Source organism: Choristoneura fumiferana, chromosome 18 (genome assembly GCF_025370935.1).
Source record: "Choristoneura fumiferana chromosome 18, NRCan_CFum_1, whole genome shotgun sequence".
In the NCBI taxonomy this organism is placed as follows: domain Eukaryota; kingdom Metazoa; phylum Arthropoda; class Insecta; order Lepidoptera; family Tortricidae; genus Choristoneura; species Choristoneura fumiferana.
In genome coordinates, this window is record NC_133489.1 from 15,959,534 (window position 1) to 15,976,340 (window position 16,807).

The 16,807-nt window shown below is 34.7% G+C and overlaps 1 protein-coding gene and 1 pseudogene across 1 annotated transcript; one reads left to right on the forward strand and one right to left on the reverse strand.

Moving 5' to 3' along the window:
• Positions 1 to 835: 835 nt before the first annotated feature.
• LOC141437955 (uncharacterized) lies at positions 836 to 2,543 on the forward strand. The gene is made up of 2 exons (XM_074101561.1): positions 836 to 1,199; positions 1,357 to 2,543. The coding sequence occupies exons 1-2, from the start codon at positions 1,072 to 1,074 to the stop codon at positions 2,213 to 2,215; spliced, it is 987 nt and encodes a 328-aa protein (XP_073957662.1). The 5' UTR covers positions 836 to 1,071; the 3' UTR covers positions 2,216 to 2,543.
• Positions 2,544 to 2,583: 40 nt separating this feature from the next.
• LOC141437766 (uncharacterized) lies at positions 2,584 to 5,369 on the reverse strand (annotated as a pseudogene).
• Positions 5,370 to 16,807: the final 11,438 nt, after the last annotated feature.

Below are 16,807 nucleotides of genomic sequence, written 5' to 3' on the forward strand. Positions count from 1 at the left end.
AAAGTTAGTCACATTGTAGGAAAATTATAACGGAATTTGCGTGTTTTAAAGGTTCAAACGGACGTACGGTCGGTAGGTAAACAGTAAGAGTAATGGTTAGTTCACAAAAAAATATATAGATTGCAGTTCGGAAATTAATCTTAAAGGGTCTTAAATTTATTAATTTAAATTGAGTAAAGGATGTTAAGTTAAAGTTTCAAAAAAGAGGGGAAAAGGAGAGGAAGTATATTATAAGTATAAGTTAATGCCGAGTTGTCAAATTTAACAACAAGTTAGATACTATAATGATAGGTGGTTTAATAAACGCATTTTGAAATTGAAAAGGGGTAAAGCGAAACGCAAAAGTAAATTTGGTTTGGTTTTGTGCCAAATTAATGTTTTAGAGCTGAGTTAAGAGTGTAGAAATATAATTATTATGGTATCTAAATTGATTAGCTAAATTAAGTAGATAGAATATTTACAGTAGTATTAGAAATTTTAGCAAGTTATAAGCGTTTGGTAGTTAATATGTAGACAATAAGAGTAGACTTTATGATGCAAGCTTTTATATATCAGGCTAGGGTACCAAAAAAAAAAAAAAAAAACAAACACGTAGGGAAAGGTGATAAAGATAAATGGGAAGGATATTTATGATTAGGATAGGGTAGGAAAAAATAATGTTGATGGGAACTATCATTGAAAAAAAAAGGGGTTAAGAAATTATTTTGAAAGTAAAACAAAAGAAGTCTGGTTATACTAATAGGCTATTTGACAACATTAAAAATATACCCCAAATTATGGTCATCCTACAAGATGAAGGCATAAAATAACATATTTCACTTTATTTTAGACAAAAATATATATATATTTTGCATATTTCGCGAAACAAAATATAGAATTTGTTTCAACTTTATCTGTGATGGTCAACGCTCCGTGATTGGTTAAAACTTTTGTGACGTCACATGCTAGTAAACAAAGCTTCCTTGACTGAGAGTAGTAGTAGTTTGCGTTTTACGGGCATTTTAAAGCAGTTTTTGGAAAATCTCGCAACTTCTAGCAATTCTAGCATTCATATTCATTTTGAATCTTAAAATGGAGACAAATTTTGTGCGAGCTGATAACACCAACCTACCCAAGATAGATGCGTTTATGGTCGCACGTTTCTTTAAGAATAACGCTGATTACTATGCTGCGGAACTTAAAAACGTAAAAACAGCAGTGTAAGTACCCCATAGACATTATTTATTTACAAACCTTCATGTAATTAAGCATAATAAAAGTTCAAGTTTTGTAAAATCTAATTTTAGGTTATGTTGTTAAATACTCGTAAATTTGATGTAAATTCTCTTTGTCATGACCTTTGCCTTTGTTTCACAGGTCTGCCAGGGAATCATATGGTGACGATGCGATTGGGTATGTCCAACTTCACCGAGAGCGTGGAATTTGCACAGTTAAGTGTAAGATGTGCCCAGAGCACAAAGTACGAGCCAAAGGATATAATGTGACATTGACTGTTGACGAAAGTGACTGTGAAATAATTAGCTGCGAGTGCCACGACTGTGCAGCTTCAGCCGGAGGATGTAAGCATGCAGTAGCTTTTTTGATGTGGGTCCATCGTCGCACTGAGGAACCTTCATGCACTTCCATTGAGTGTTATTGGAAGAAGTCCACGTTATCCAAAGTAGGGACTACAATGAAGTATATTACTGTGCAGCAGATGTCCAAAAAAGAAGTACCACACCGACCAAGTTCGTCTGCATTATATGATGAATTTATTACTGAAGCCAAAAAGAGAAAAATTGATAACTGTGAGTTATTAAAATACCAAGATGATTTTAGACACAGTGGCATTATGAAATATTCATTGCACTGTTTACTATTAGATCAAACTCCAGAAATCAAAAACAATGTAGACAAGCTTATTGACTTGATGAAAACATCATTCACTGTAACTGCAATAAGTATGATCGAAGAAGCAACAAGGGGGCAGAATAAAAGCAGCTTATGGTATGAGATGCGATATGGCCGTATCACAGCATCAAAGGCACACGAGGTTAGTGTTTGCCATACACCAGATGGGTCATTGGTGGCCACTATAATGGGTGCAAAAGTACCTGATACAGCAGCGATGAAGAGAGGCAGAAATTTGGAGCACTCTGTCAGAAAGACAGTAAGTAAAAATTTAAAAAAAAAATCAGTTTGTGTGGGCTTTTTGTATGCAAAGACCATCCCATGATCGCAGCATCTCCTGATGGCTTAACAAAGGATGCCATTATAGAAATTAAATGCCCTACCAAGGCAAAAGCCAAAGAGAATTATTTAAAAAATGGAATTATTACAACTAAATATAAGGCACAGGTGCAACTGCAAATGTATGCAACTGGTATCAAAAAGTGCTATTTTTGTGTTGCTGACAGCAAATTTGAAGAGACGAGGAAAGTAGAAATTGTGCTAGAAAATTATGATAGTGAATATGTTAGGAATTTAGTAAAAAAGGTACTAATTTTCTGGAAAAAAAATGTCTATCCTATTTTGTGTTGTAACACCAGTGTGTGATGATTAAATAAAAAACCAATTCCTTGTCTTAATTTTTTTTATTTTATATTATTTAATAAGAGAATTCTGTAAATTAATAAGAGCACATGCAATGATAATGATATGGTCAAGAACACGAAGTATGTTATTATTAATCACTGAATGTTGCTTGAGCATATGAAATTCTCTTATACGCCTGATTGTGCGTTCAATATGAATTCGCAAGCTAGCGATTATCTTAGTTTGTCGAACTTCTGTTTTGACAATTTTTCACCAGTGCTTACACTGGGTGGCCTTAAAAGTTTCATGGCCTTTTCATGAAGTTTCTGCTCAAGGTGTTTGAAGCCTCTGTCCGCCAAGATACAACTTCCTATTTGTAATTCATCAAGAAATTTACTGTTTTCAACTATAGTAACATCACTTGTTCTACCCCAAACCCCTGAGAAATAAAATTAATCAAACCATTAGGTGTGCAGGATATTAAATACTTTACAGTATTCCCCTTTTTGTAGTCCGACCATGTCAGTGCCTGATAAACAGCTTTTGATGGTTTTTGTATATCAATTTCTAAACAATCTATGATACAGCTGACATTATGATAGTTATGTCTGAATGCAATAGGAAGGTTCTTTTTTATTAACTTTTTATCCAACTTTACAATAAATGGTTTTAAAAAACTACTTATTATAGGTATGTTTACTAAAAATAGTTTACTGGCATAAGATAATGACATTCCAAAATTATCCTCTAGTTCGGAAAACGTAGTGTTCATTCTAATTTTTTTCAAACATAGTAAAATATATTCTATTTTTATATTTGTGTGTTTGTGCAATAACTGAATTAAAAAATAACATTCTTTGGAAATACCAACATACAACAAAGGTTTTTTTTCAATTAAGCGCACAGTATTTTTGAGACGCTGCAATTGTTCAATATTTTCATTGGTATTTGTGACACTGTCAGAGTCAGTAACCCTTGATGATGAAGTGGTTACAAACGGTGATGAATGGCCACTTTCAAAATAAGAAATATCACTATCAGATTTTTCCTCTTCAAGGGCAATATTTCTCTTCGCTCTTTTGACAACTCCCGTCTGTGATGGTTTTCCATGGCAAGGAACTATTTTAAAAGGTGAAGTCAAACGAGAAGTCGTAGTCACTTTCAATGGTGACGTGGTAATGCTTTTACTTTGGCATATTGTTTGGATGGCCTTGCTCCTATAATGCACATTTCGTTTTATTCTTGCTTGAACAGTTTTTTCTGCAGTAATGATAGAGTCTGTAACAGTATCTTTGTCTTGAGTTCGTAGTATTTCTGAAAAGATTAATATTTAAAATTAGTAACTTCATTTCAATTTTTTTTTAAAGGCACTTGAAATTAAGAATTGTATTGAATAAGCAAAACAACTTTTCTTTTATACTTACACTTATGGTATGGCCTATATTTGAATTACATAAACTTATTTCTACTTTGACATTAAAATTTGTTTTAAATAGATAAGTATCATACCTTCTGGCTTAATAATTTCTTGCACTATATCATCATCTTTTTTTAAGCTTTCCTTTTGGGTTTCAGTCGCACTTTGGCTTTGCAGACATTCTCTGACAAGCTCAATTCTTTTCCTTTTAAAAAAAACTTCTTGAGCAGATTCATCATCAGACAACAATCTTTTGCGATCCTTTTGACAGTGAAATTTAGATGGCACAGCCTCATTTGTTAGAAGTATTTTCTTACTGAAGCCCAATTTATGCTGCATGTAGTTAGTTGTGTCTTTTTCCATCTGAAATTTAACATCATTTCTGATATAGGTAGCCACTATCACACACTATCTTTGAAATAAATTTTTGGTAAAAATTTCATGCTTGTATTATACAAGCTTTTTCTGCCGACTACTTTTTGTTGACTGTACTTGCATTGCCACCCAAACTACATTTGCATATGTAGGTACCAAATTTCAAGTTGATGATGTCATTAACTGTTGAAAAGTTCCGTCCTGCGGAGATGATCCTGGCTGGACTACCAGGATGTGACTACCAGATTATTGTATTGTCACGCAATTTACATAAGTATACCAAATTTCAAGTCAATCCAACTACTGGAAGTTGGTCAAATTTAACTTGCAAGATTTGATTTCAGACAGACAACGGGACAAGTGAAACTAAATAAAAAGCTTGTTAAAAGACAGCATAGCTAATGACAAAAAAACATAGTTAAACAACATAATACAAAAATATTTGAAATCCTAGAGCAAGCCTAGAGCGTGTTGTTCTGCAATGTAGGGTGAAAAGGATCATTCTGACTACAAGTGGTTAAGACTAAAATATGTACTTATTTAATGAAAACCGATATGTTTAGGTACTCTTTGGTATGTATACAGTTAATCGATACTTACATAAAAATGATCTTCACACATAAAGACGTTTGAATGTGATGAAATTTCATTTGGGTCCCTTCGAGCTAACTGTAACCACATTTTTCGCCTTTTTCGATTCGTTGGTACAGAAACAAACAATTTTTGTGGATTCCTTAAAGACGTATTTGTACATTGTGGCACTACACACCATTTATACATAATGATATAAAAAAATGTTGAAGAAAATCGATGAAACTCACTTAATATGCACTATTTAACAGAGGTTAGGAATTTGTTTACTGGCATGTGACGTCACACATGTCAGGTGCTCGGCGCCATTACAAAAACATCGTTTTTCGCGCGGTTCTGAAAATTTAAACTTTAATATTGATTTTTACTCATAATACAGTAAATTTTCCGGAAATATTAATGAAAATGTCTTATTTTGTAACAAAGAATAGATTACCATGACTGTCCAAAATAGTCAAATAGCCTATTTGGGGTTATTGATTGTTCAAGACAGCGAGCAATAATGAAACAAAAAAAAATGAAAGAGTGGTGATGGAAATGTTGTGTGATATTATATGCTAGACCAACGTGAGGGGGTTCTGAAAAGAGAGTGAAGTATATCTAAGGAAATGAGGGTCTTGAATAATTAACAATTCTGTAGTACAATCGGATCATTTATTGGTAGTTATAATTGAACACATTACACTTACAACTAGAATTCTTGATAGAGGTATTAGGATAGGCCAGTAAGCAAAATCAGTATTGTAGACTGCGTTCAAGGATTTTAGTACTCTACTAGTGGAAAGAACTAAAAAATTACACTACACGTGCTCCAAGACTAGGAAGTCATTATTGAAGGCTAAAGTCTGGACTGGGAGGCAAATGGATTGGGAATTTTGACCTTCTGGTAAGTGAATAATCGAAAGGGATGCCTGGACTTAAGGAAAGAATCGTAGTTCTACTAGGACTTGATAGTAAGACCTTGCTATCATGCTTCCTACTAGAAGCTGAGATACGATTTACTACTAGAGTTATCTTGCCTCACAACCAAGATCTTTCGCAGAGTCTTAGACATTCTGACTGGATTGTAACTGTGTTCATATCTGTGAGTTTCAACACTGGTTCAAATGTAGGCTGGAAATAGTGATAGTCTAAGCTTGGTTAAAAACACACCACACAAAACACATTTCAATTATAAAGACTAATAAAATTTTATTTTAAATTTTAAATATTGACATAAGAGGGATAGACCAATTCGGGCGTTAAATTGTATATTAACTACTTCTTAGTCTATCAAGGGGAAAAGCTGTAACGGTTCGGATGTGTCACACGACCGTCACTGGGAAACTAATTAGTAGAGAATTGTTAGTAGGGCCATCTATGAAGGTTAGATGGAAACTCGAAACAAAAACATGTCGACAAAGACAGTTAAATAAGAGTAATTGAGATTAGAATGTCGACGTAATTAAAGCAGGGATAATTTAGCAGTCAATTTAATGAGTAAATGTTAAATTTAATTGGAGATTAGAATTGTGTTGTTCGGGTATAATAATTAATGTAAAGAAACGCCATCTATGATCAATTTGAGGAATTAATAGTAGACGCCATGGAAAATAGTGAGCTAATGCCGAACTGGGTTTAACGGCAGATTAACCTGAGAGGCTATTTAGTTAGTTTTACGTGGGAATTATAGAGGTCGCTTTAGGTAATGGAAATGTAAATTTTATCTAAAAATAAGAAATATGGTCCAAAATTCATCAAAAATAGACATGATATAGTAATAGAATCATTAGTATTAGTCTACAGTAGATCTTAGATACATTTGATGTTAATAATTATGTTAATTTAAAGAAATATCAACGAAAGCATTATGAAAAGGGCAAGTTGTCGAAATTAGTTAAATAAGTTAAGAAAAACCGAAAATGCAAGCATTACGTAATCATAGTATAGATTAATGGTTCATTATCTATTATAAATTTAACTTTCCATTAAACATGGAATAGTATTAGCTGAGTAATTACACATTTAGTTAAGATGAAATTACAAGTACCTTGTCACTCTGGTTAAAGTAGGGACGTGGTGGAATTGTAAGCGAATTTTGGAGGGCGTTAATTCGACAAAGGGAACTATGAATAAGTGGCGCGAATTGGGGATACCGGTTAATAATTGTAGGCAAATTAGCTATTTTATAACGAACAATAGAAGTGTAATTGGCTATTTATATTAAAAGAGTGTAGGGAGTAATAAGTAGAAAATTATCAGTGGAAGTAAGATTATTGTTAAATAGGTTAAGGGAATTAAAACGTTGAGGTAAAATTGAAGTTATTGACAAATACATATGAATATTTATTAAAAATTATTGTTGTAGCACAAAATAAAAATGAAACGTATTTACTAGAATAGTTAAGCTAGGATAGTGTCAAGATAAATAGGAAATTTTAGTTCAAAAATAAATTTTATGGTTAAAATTTGGCTATTTTGAGATAAAGATTTGGCAGCAGAAAAAGCGAGAGCTGGTACAAAATGTCACCGTTGTCAACTTTGGTAAGCTTGTCTTCGTTTGGTCGCTTGTCGCGGATATACCAGATGTCCCGGGAGAAATTTAGATTTCGTAGAGTCAACATCGTTATTTTGCTAGTCGGGGGGTTTCGTTTCAGTACACAATTTTCTTAATTAATTAGAGTCAATAGTATCGGGTAATTTTATTTCATTAATTTTAATTGGGGATTTGCTTTTATTTAATTTAATTTAATTTTAATTTCTCTGTCTTCGACCAGTGTGTGTTGCCAGTGATGACTTATGGCGCTGAGACGTGGTCCTTGACTGTTGGCCTCTTAGAGAGGCTCAAAGTCACGCAACGAGCTATGGAGAGAGCTATGCTTAGAGTTTCTTTGCGCGATAGAATCCGGAATACGGAAATTCGTCGAAGAACTAAAGTCACTGACATAGCTGGAAAAATATGCAAATTGAAGTGGCAATGGGCAGGCCACATCGCTCGAAGAACAGATAACCGTTGGGGGAGAAAAGTCCTCGAGTGGCGACCACGAACCGGAAGACGAAGCGTTGGCAGGCCTCCCACCAGGTGGACTGAAGACATCGTGAGAGTAGCGGGAAACCGGTGGATGCAAGTGGCGAGTTGTCGTTCATTGTGGCGTTCTAAGGGGGAGGCCTTTGTCCAGCAGTGGACGTCTTCGGGCTGATGATGATGATGATGATGATGATGATGATGATGAATTTTAATTTACAAGAAATACCTATAATATAATAACTATAATATTCCTACGCAAGATGACAGGTATTGCTCCCTAAGCATAGACTTAAAGATAGGCAAGGACTTTGCGCGCCTCAAGTCTATCGGTAGGGAGTTCCACAACCGAGTGGCCTGGACAGTGTAAGAATAAACATAGAATTTAGAGTTTGAAAGTGGGACAGTAAGGAGGAAGTTCTGAGAGCAACGAACAGAAGTAACATAGCTAAGTCGCTCTTTGAGGTAGTAAGGAGTTGCGGGGGTCGCACTTATTGCATTCATTTAATCCGTCACTATATCACTACTAGTAAAGCTTTACAGCCTTATTCATAAAAAATCCTTAATTGAGGTTTGATCGGTCTGTTACTTAGCAGACTGATTAAGCTTAATAGACGGTTGTCAAGAAGTATGATTCATAAACACTTGCTAGCAGTCTGCTAGTTGTTGAGCTGCTGATAGACGGATTAGACGCGTTATGTTGGCCACCTTGACAAATCAAAGACAAAAAATGGCCTAATCGATAATTAAAAAAAAAAATTGACAGCAGTGACAGCAAATTACCAGGAAAAAAAAATAAAAAGCGAGATGTTTGTTTTCCCGCCATTTCCGATCCGCATGTTTATGTTGTGCAAAAAGCCATAATTATGTTAATCATCCTTATTTTTATTTCATATTTATTGTTAATTTATTGTTGCTAATTTAGAGGATTTTTAAATACAAATTCCTGAAAATAAATTTTCCTGTTTTTTTTTAATCTGCGTAGCCCTGCCTTCACTATAAATATCTTCGGTACCTATGGTTTTTTGCTCTAGTCAAAGTCAGCTGTTCAAACTTGTGGCGGCCATTTTGTCACTTAGCAGAGAGATAAAGGAGGGTCTACGGTCCTCTAACTTTAGCAGAGCCTTGATCGACTGATTAGCGCTAACAGACGTTTATGAATCATGTTTTTTAGCATCGGGCCTTCAAGGAGCCTTCAAGGAGGCTCTAACTTTTTATGAATAAGGCTGTTAGTCTTTACTCATAACTTAGAGGCACCAAAAGGGCACCAATGACCGACAAGAACCAATACGGTGTCGATATTTTTTTTGATTCCTTATAGCTAAATTTTGTTTCCAAGTACAGTGGTAGTCAATAATGTTTTACCATCGTATTTTGTCGGAAAAGTTCGTATTTTGAAAAGCTCATTGAGACAGCAAGATAAAAACGAACTTATCCGACAAAATATGATGGAAAACATCATTTGAGCATTTCTAAAAAAGTTTGTACATTTCATTTGCGACTCCGATTTGGGTAAAAATTTGCAGGTAGATAGTGAACGATACTGAGTTTAAATAACATAGTCTCCCGAAATGTCCCAATTAATTTGCATGGAAAGTTCCTTTTTTGTTACCAAAAATCCATAGTTTTGGTAACAAAAAAGGAAATTTCCTCGGAACAATAACTAGCATGGAAGCCGGGCTAAAATAATAACCGAGTACCTAACATATAGTTTATTCATTATTGACAATTATCATAATATAAGTGTGAGTGAAACAAAACACCGCTGTTTGTTTGTATTATTTTTGGACGTGTCACTAATAAAAAACAGACAAATGTCAAATGGTCTCCTTTGGTCATCTTACAATACTGACAAACAAAAAGTTACAACTTTACGTCAAAATACTTAAGTCGTCATGTCATCTTAATTTTGTACCATAATGTTTCATTGTTACCGGTCGAGAGTTTGGTGTGGTTTGGAGTGAAAATAGCAAAATTTTATTAACTTGTGTCCAAGAATTCGGCCAGAAGTCCTTGTACAGTGACCTGGATACGATGTCTTGTGTTGTGGAAGGTTGTAAAGCCCACAGTTCGAGAAAAGAAAATGTAAACGAATTGTTAACATTTCATCGGTTTGGTACAGAGAACAAGACAAATTTGGTACAGAGATAGAGTTAACCCTGAGGAAGAACATAGGCTACCGCGCGATATAACGTAGGTTCACGCGGGCGGAGCCGCGGACAAAAGCTAGTAAATAATAAATAAATATCCGGGACAATCCACACACGGTCGTCTAATCCCAAACTAAGTAGCGAAAGCACTTGTACTATGGGTATTAGACAACTGTAAATTTTTTATGATAAACATACTTAGATAAATGTTTTTTTATTATAAACATACATATAGGTACTAAATACCCAGACTCGGAAAATGCATTTTTGACAATACATCACCAGGCGGGAATCGAAATCATGACCCATGGAGTTCAAGAGGCAGGGTCACTACCAACTGAGCCAACGGGCCAGTCAACTTTATATTAAAGTGATACAAAAGTCACCAGGCATCTAGTTCAAAATAAAATTATGAGCTTACCATTCTATCCTGACACTGGCGACTTGTGGTTGGTTCTGCTAGACTTTGATTTGTTTCAGTTAATGACAAGGTTCCCTGAAAACATTTCAGTGCATTGAATAAGTATAACCAAGCTTTAATTTATAATCATTTTTTTTTATAGTTCGTAAGACAGCCTACAAATAAAATTAGAAAACACTATAATGAAAGCAAGTTAGATATGTATATTGTATAACAGGTACGTAATATTTATTTACTTGGGCTTATCTTTGCATTATTACATTGATAAACACTATATTATTTCTTTATTTAAGTATTTTTTATAAAAGCAGGCTGCACTATGCCAAAAAACATAGTAAATACATCAAATGAAATACTACATACCACGACAAAGCTAGATGTTTCACTTGGTATATTTAAGGTAGGAACAGTGTCGGATTTCAAACGTCTCCATTTTTTATTGTCATTTGGCACAAATGAGTCTTCCGTAAAATGGCGAGAAACAAATTCTGCTGCTTTTTTGGAGTCCAATTGGACCTATTAATACAACGGCTCCATTTTATTTAAAATAATGTATTATGGTGCTACATAAAAAGATCCATAGGAAATCTATGTGTTTTGCCTATTGAAAAATAATTATTATTGTTATTCAATTCTAGTTAGTATTTAAATAATAAGGAAATATAATGCCTTTGTCAAGTGGAACCCTTTAGCTAGTTAATGCTGTTATTCAACTTTATTTTTATCTGAAAGTTTTGTATTTTATTTTCTTTATTTTATACAAAGTTTACATACACGTATACGTGTATACGTGTTGCTTGTTCTTTACTTTTACTTCTTTAGTTAAATTTTGTTTGTATGTGTATGAAGCAGCAGCTAATAAGTTTTTTGTGCTGATTTTTTTGTTAGCGTTACTAGTAGTATACCGCTTGATGGGTGAATTTAATTACATCCAATCACTTAATGTTATAGTTATATTGCAACTAAAGGACAATGTTTACAGTTGTCCTTGGTGGGCGGGATGTTAAACCGTCACACAATTCTAAATTCTCATAGATTTTAATCCACTACTTAGTTCCCTTTGTTTACTTTAAGTTACATGAAATTTCTCAACAGATGGCGTTAGTGTGCACAATTCCTTTCTAATCACACGACTTCACTTCTGCATACAATTTTTAGTTTTTAAGTTCACCGCTAGATGTCGCTGTCCCGTGTCAGTCACCATTCTGCATCGCGCTGTTGAGATTTTTCCTGGTATAATCACCTTCCTTTAGAAAGTTTATTAAAAATAAGGTGGAGTCGTTGCATTAATAGGTCCAAGTGGACCAACTATGCAACGATTCCTAAAAAGCACAGCTGAATGTGTTTCTCGCCATTTTACGGGAGAATCATTTGTGCCAATTGTCAATAAAAAATGGGAGGCGTTCGAAATCCGACGCTTTCCTACCTTAAAATGCCTTAAATATACCAAGTGAAACATCTAGCTTTGTCGTGGTATGTAGTATTTCATTTGATGTATTTACTATGTTTTTTGGCATAGTGCAGCCTGCTTTTATAAAAAATACTTAAATCAAAGTCTAGCAGAACCAACCACAAGTCGCCAGTGTCAGGATAGAATGGTAAGCTCATTATTTTATTTTGAACTAGATGCCTGGTGACTTTTGTACCACTTTAATATAAAGTTGACTGGCCCGTTGGCTCAGTTGGTAGTGACCCTGCCTCTTGAACTCCATGGGTCATGATTTCGATTCCCGCCTGGTGATGTATTGTCAAAAATGCATTTTCCGAGTCTGGGTATTTAGTACCTATATGTATGTTTATAATAAAAAAACATTTATCTAAGTATGTTTATCATAAAAAAATTACAGTTGTCTAATACCCATAGTACAAGTGCTTTCGCTACTTAGTTTGGGATTAGACGACCGTGTGTGGATTGTCCCGGATATTTATTTATTATTTACTAGCTTTTGTCCGCGGCTCCGCCCGCGTGAACCTACGTTATATCGCGCGGTAGCCTATGTTCTTCCTCAGGGTTAACTCTATCTCTGTACCAAATTTCAATAAAATCGGTTCGGTGGTTTAGGCGTGAAAGTGTAACAGACAGACAGACAGAGTTACTTTCGCATTTATAATAATTATATAATATTAAGTAGGGATTTATTTTAATATATACGGTTTTATCGTGTTTATCTGATTATTTTTAGCCCTAATGTTCTAAATACTGTTCACAGGTAGACTATGTAAGTTAACATTTTCTATATTAATGTTAACAGTCTATCTGCAAAATTAATGTTGAAAGTATTCGAAACGATAGGACTAAAAATAAAATAGGTAAATTAAAAATCTAACACATAGAGATTTGATATCTTTTTTATACTTGTTTCAGGAACCGTTCACAGAAATCAACACGGGGAATAAGATACCAATTAATTTGAAAAGAAAATTTTCAAGTACTGAACTTGGCACGTCCACAGAGGAAGCTGAAATGGATATTGCAAGTGCAAAAAAAATGAAAATGTTAGAGAAAAAAGTTGAAAATTTGAAAAAGGTTTCAAAACGCCGTCTGCAAAGAATTAACACATTAACTAAACGTGACACGACTACAGAAAAAAAATGCGGATCTTTACACAGTCGTTTTAGACAAATTAAGACTGGAAAATGTCGAAACCAAATATATCAACATGTTAGATGTTATAAAAAGGTTTCTTCAGAAATAATTATGATGATGTGCTTACTAGGGAGTACAGTTTAGAAATTAAAAAAATTGCAGTGACATTACATTACTTATCTCCAAAAGCAAACTCATTCGTCAGGGAACAATTCGAAAACGTATTACTACACCCAAAAAGTATATCATCATGGTATAAATCTTTAGACTGTAAACCTGGATTTACAACAGAGGCTTTAGAGTCATTACAATTAAGAGCACAAGAAAATCCCAACAAAACTATATTTTGTGCCCTAGCAATCGATGAAATGGCTATAAGGAAGCAAGTAGAGTGGGATGGCAAAGAATATTTTGGCTTTAGTAACGTTGGTTGTGACCTTGATTCAGATGATGAGCCACTAGCAAAAGAAGCCCTGACTTTTATGGTAACGGCAATAAACGATACATTTAAAGTGCCTGTTGGATATTTCCTCATCCATTCTATCACCGCGCAGCAAAAAGCTGAGCTAATACGGCAATGCCTTAAATTCATGTCGTAAGTCTCACCTTTGATGGTGCTCCTACCAACAAATCAATGTGTGCACATTTAGGCTGTGATATTAAATCAGAATCGTCTTTCACGCACGACGGGCAGGAAGTATGTTTGTGGCCAGACCCTTGCCACAATATTAAATTAGTCCGAAACACATTCGGAGATAAAAAAACTTTCATTGATTGGCAAGGCAACACAGTATCATGGTTTTATATAGAACTCCTTAACAAAATCCAAAACGAGGAAGCTCTTCATTTGGGAACTAAGCTTAAAAATCAACATGTAAATTTCGTTAAACAGAAAATGAAAGTGCGCTTGGCCACTCAATTGTTAAGCGAGTCTGTGGCTGATGCTTTAGAATTTTGTAAGCAGCTAGGCATACCAAAATTTTCAGACTGTGATGGCACCGTCACTTTCATCAGGATATTTAATAACCTTTTTGATGTAATGAACAGTCACAATATGAGAGCATATGGATGGAAAAGAGCTTTAACATCTTTCAACATACAAGAAACCATAGAATTTTTTTCAGCAGCTGAAATTTACATTAAAGGTTTAAAGCTTGAAGATGGGACTCCAGTAATTAATTCAAACAGATACACCGGATTTTGCGGTTTTCTGACATGCATGTCGTCTCTTATTAAACTGTACAATATGTACGTTGTTACAGATACTAATTGTTTGAAGTACATATGCACGTACAAATTGAGCCAAGACCACCTCGATGGCAGCAAAGTAGATACGGACATCTACATTTTTTCAAAAATGCTTTTTTTACAAAAAATAACTTATTTCAACCATATCTATAAGTCTGTTAAAAAAATATTTCAAATTTCAAAATAATGAAGAAAATTTGGCACGTAAAGAAAACATCTACACTAGCTTTTGAAAAAACATCGCAGTAGAAACGGACATTTGAATTTATCCGCTTTTACTTCGGAGCTTTGACAGGATGTTTGTGACGTCAATAAAGTCACATGCCACTTGTCCGTTTATACGTCATACTTTTAGCATATGTCTCAATCTACAAATTTATTATTTCTAATTTCTATGAGGAAATTATTTGTTTTTTCTTAAATATTTAAACAAATAGATATATTACTTAACATTGGTTTCATACACTTGTTTGTTTTTTTTATTTAGACAGCAAATGAATTAAAATTCTTAACCTAAGTAAGTACTTAAGTTTCTATTGCTTGCAGCTTACCGCTTTTTGGAAACGACACGCCTGAACAGATTTTGACTGATGATGACGAGCAATCTGTTTTTTTTCTAATAGGTATATAAGTAGTAGGTAGAATATCGATTATACTATTCATCATCAGGCAATAGCAGTCCGGACATAGGCCTCCCCCATAGACCGCCATTGCGCCCTGTCTTCGGCTAGACACATCCAGCTTTTACCACCAGCCTTTCGCAGATTGTCCCTCTACCTGAACGGAGGGCGTCTTGGACTACGTTTGCCGAGACGCGGTCTCCACTCAATATCTTCAGCGGTTGTCGGTGCTTCAACAGATATGACCCAGCCCACTGCCACTTCAAGTTGTTAATTCTATGAACTATGTCGATGACCTTAGTTCTGTGTCGGATAGTCTCGTTGCGGATTTTATTCTTCAGAAAAACTCCGAGCATTGCTCGTTCCATAGCTGGCAGGGCCGCATTTCAGCTCCGTATGTCATGACGGGTAGGACGCACTGGTTAAAAACTTTCGTTTTCAGACATTACGGTATAATTGACGAAAAAACTCGACATAATTTTCCGAATGCTGCCCAGCCCAGCTGAATCATTCTCTTGGCCTCCTTCTCAAAGTTGTGTTCTACCTAAGGCTACTGTTACATTATGCTCGTTATTAGCATGCTAATAAGCATGCTAGTACCTGCTGTACCTGTATGACACAGAAAAAAGCATGCTTAATAGTAGCAAGCCGTGGTGGCCGAGTGGTTTGACCTATGGCCTCTCAAGCAGAGGATCGTGGGTTCAAACCCCGGCTCGCACCTCTGAGTTTTTCGGAATTCATGTGCGAAATTACATTTGCCACGAGCTTTGCGGTGAAGGAAAAACATCGTGAGGAAACCTGCACAAACCTGCGAAGCAATTCAATGGTGCGTGTGAAGTTCCCAATCCGCACTGGGCCCGCGTGGGAACTACAGCCCAAGCCCTCTCATTCTGAGAGTAGGCCTGTGCGCAGCAGTGGGACGTATATAGGCTGGGATTATTATTATTATAATAGTAGCACGTCCCTATGCACACATGCTAGTAAGTAGCATTTGCTGAATAGTAGCATGCTTTCGTGCTAGTAACTAGCATGTGTTGGTACCTTAACTGCAAAATCAGGCCGAGGTATGTGTACTCCGAAACAACATCAAGAAGATTTCCACTAACGATGACGGGCCTCTGATCCATGTGGCCATTGATGACAATTTTGGTATTATCCACATTCATTAACATTATATTGTTTATACTATTATAGTACATACTGTTTTATTTTTACAGTTTTATATTGTTTTGTTTTGGGATATATTTTGTACGTGTTGTCTATTTGTACTTAATACTATTGTTGTGTCTTGTGTTGTGAATAAATGTATTTTCTTTCTTTTCTTTCTTTCTTTAATTTTATTACTTGTACCTACGGTTGATTTATTTAATTTATTAGTGTAAAACTATAAAAAATAACTTAGTTTTTGAGTACGTAAAAACAATTATGAGTAAACAAAAATAAAACAAAAAAATATATTTTAATTTAACACATATTTTGGGGGTTTTTAACGAAATAAATGAATTTATATGATAGACAGCGATGAGGTTGAGTGGTAGATAACTCATTTAATAATATGAATAAAATGATTAATGCAAAGTAAATAAAGACATCTACAAAATTTTATCAAAAAAAGGGTGAATACTCGTTGCATGTTGTTTAGATTATCTCTAAACACTCCTCTAAGTTTTACCGGAGATTCTTACTTTAGCTTATTCGTTTTTTATAACGGAAAAGGCGTTTGTTTCATTACAACGCATAAACGGATATAAGGCAGATGTCTTCCTCTACGTTTAAGCTCTTTCAAAGTAAAAAAAGACATCTACAATTTTTCATTAAAATAATGTTACAGAAATAAAATCTGTTGAACAATCACCAAAGAACATTATTTTAATGCATCA

Coding starts and splice junctions, on each gene's coding strand:
- LOC141437955 (XM_074101561.1), top strand. CDS start 1,072: ATGGAGACAAATTTTGTGCGAGCTGATAACACCAACCTACCCAAGATA. Junction 1,200..1,356: donor AAAAACGTAAAAACAGCAGT/GTAAGTACCCCA, acceptor TTTGTTTCACAG/GTCTGCCAGGGAATCATATG.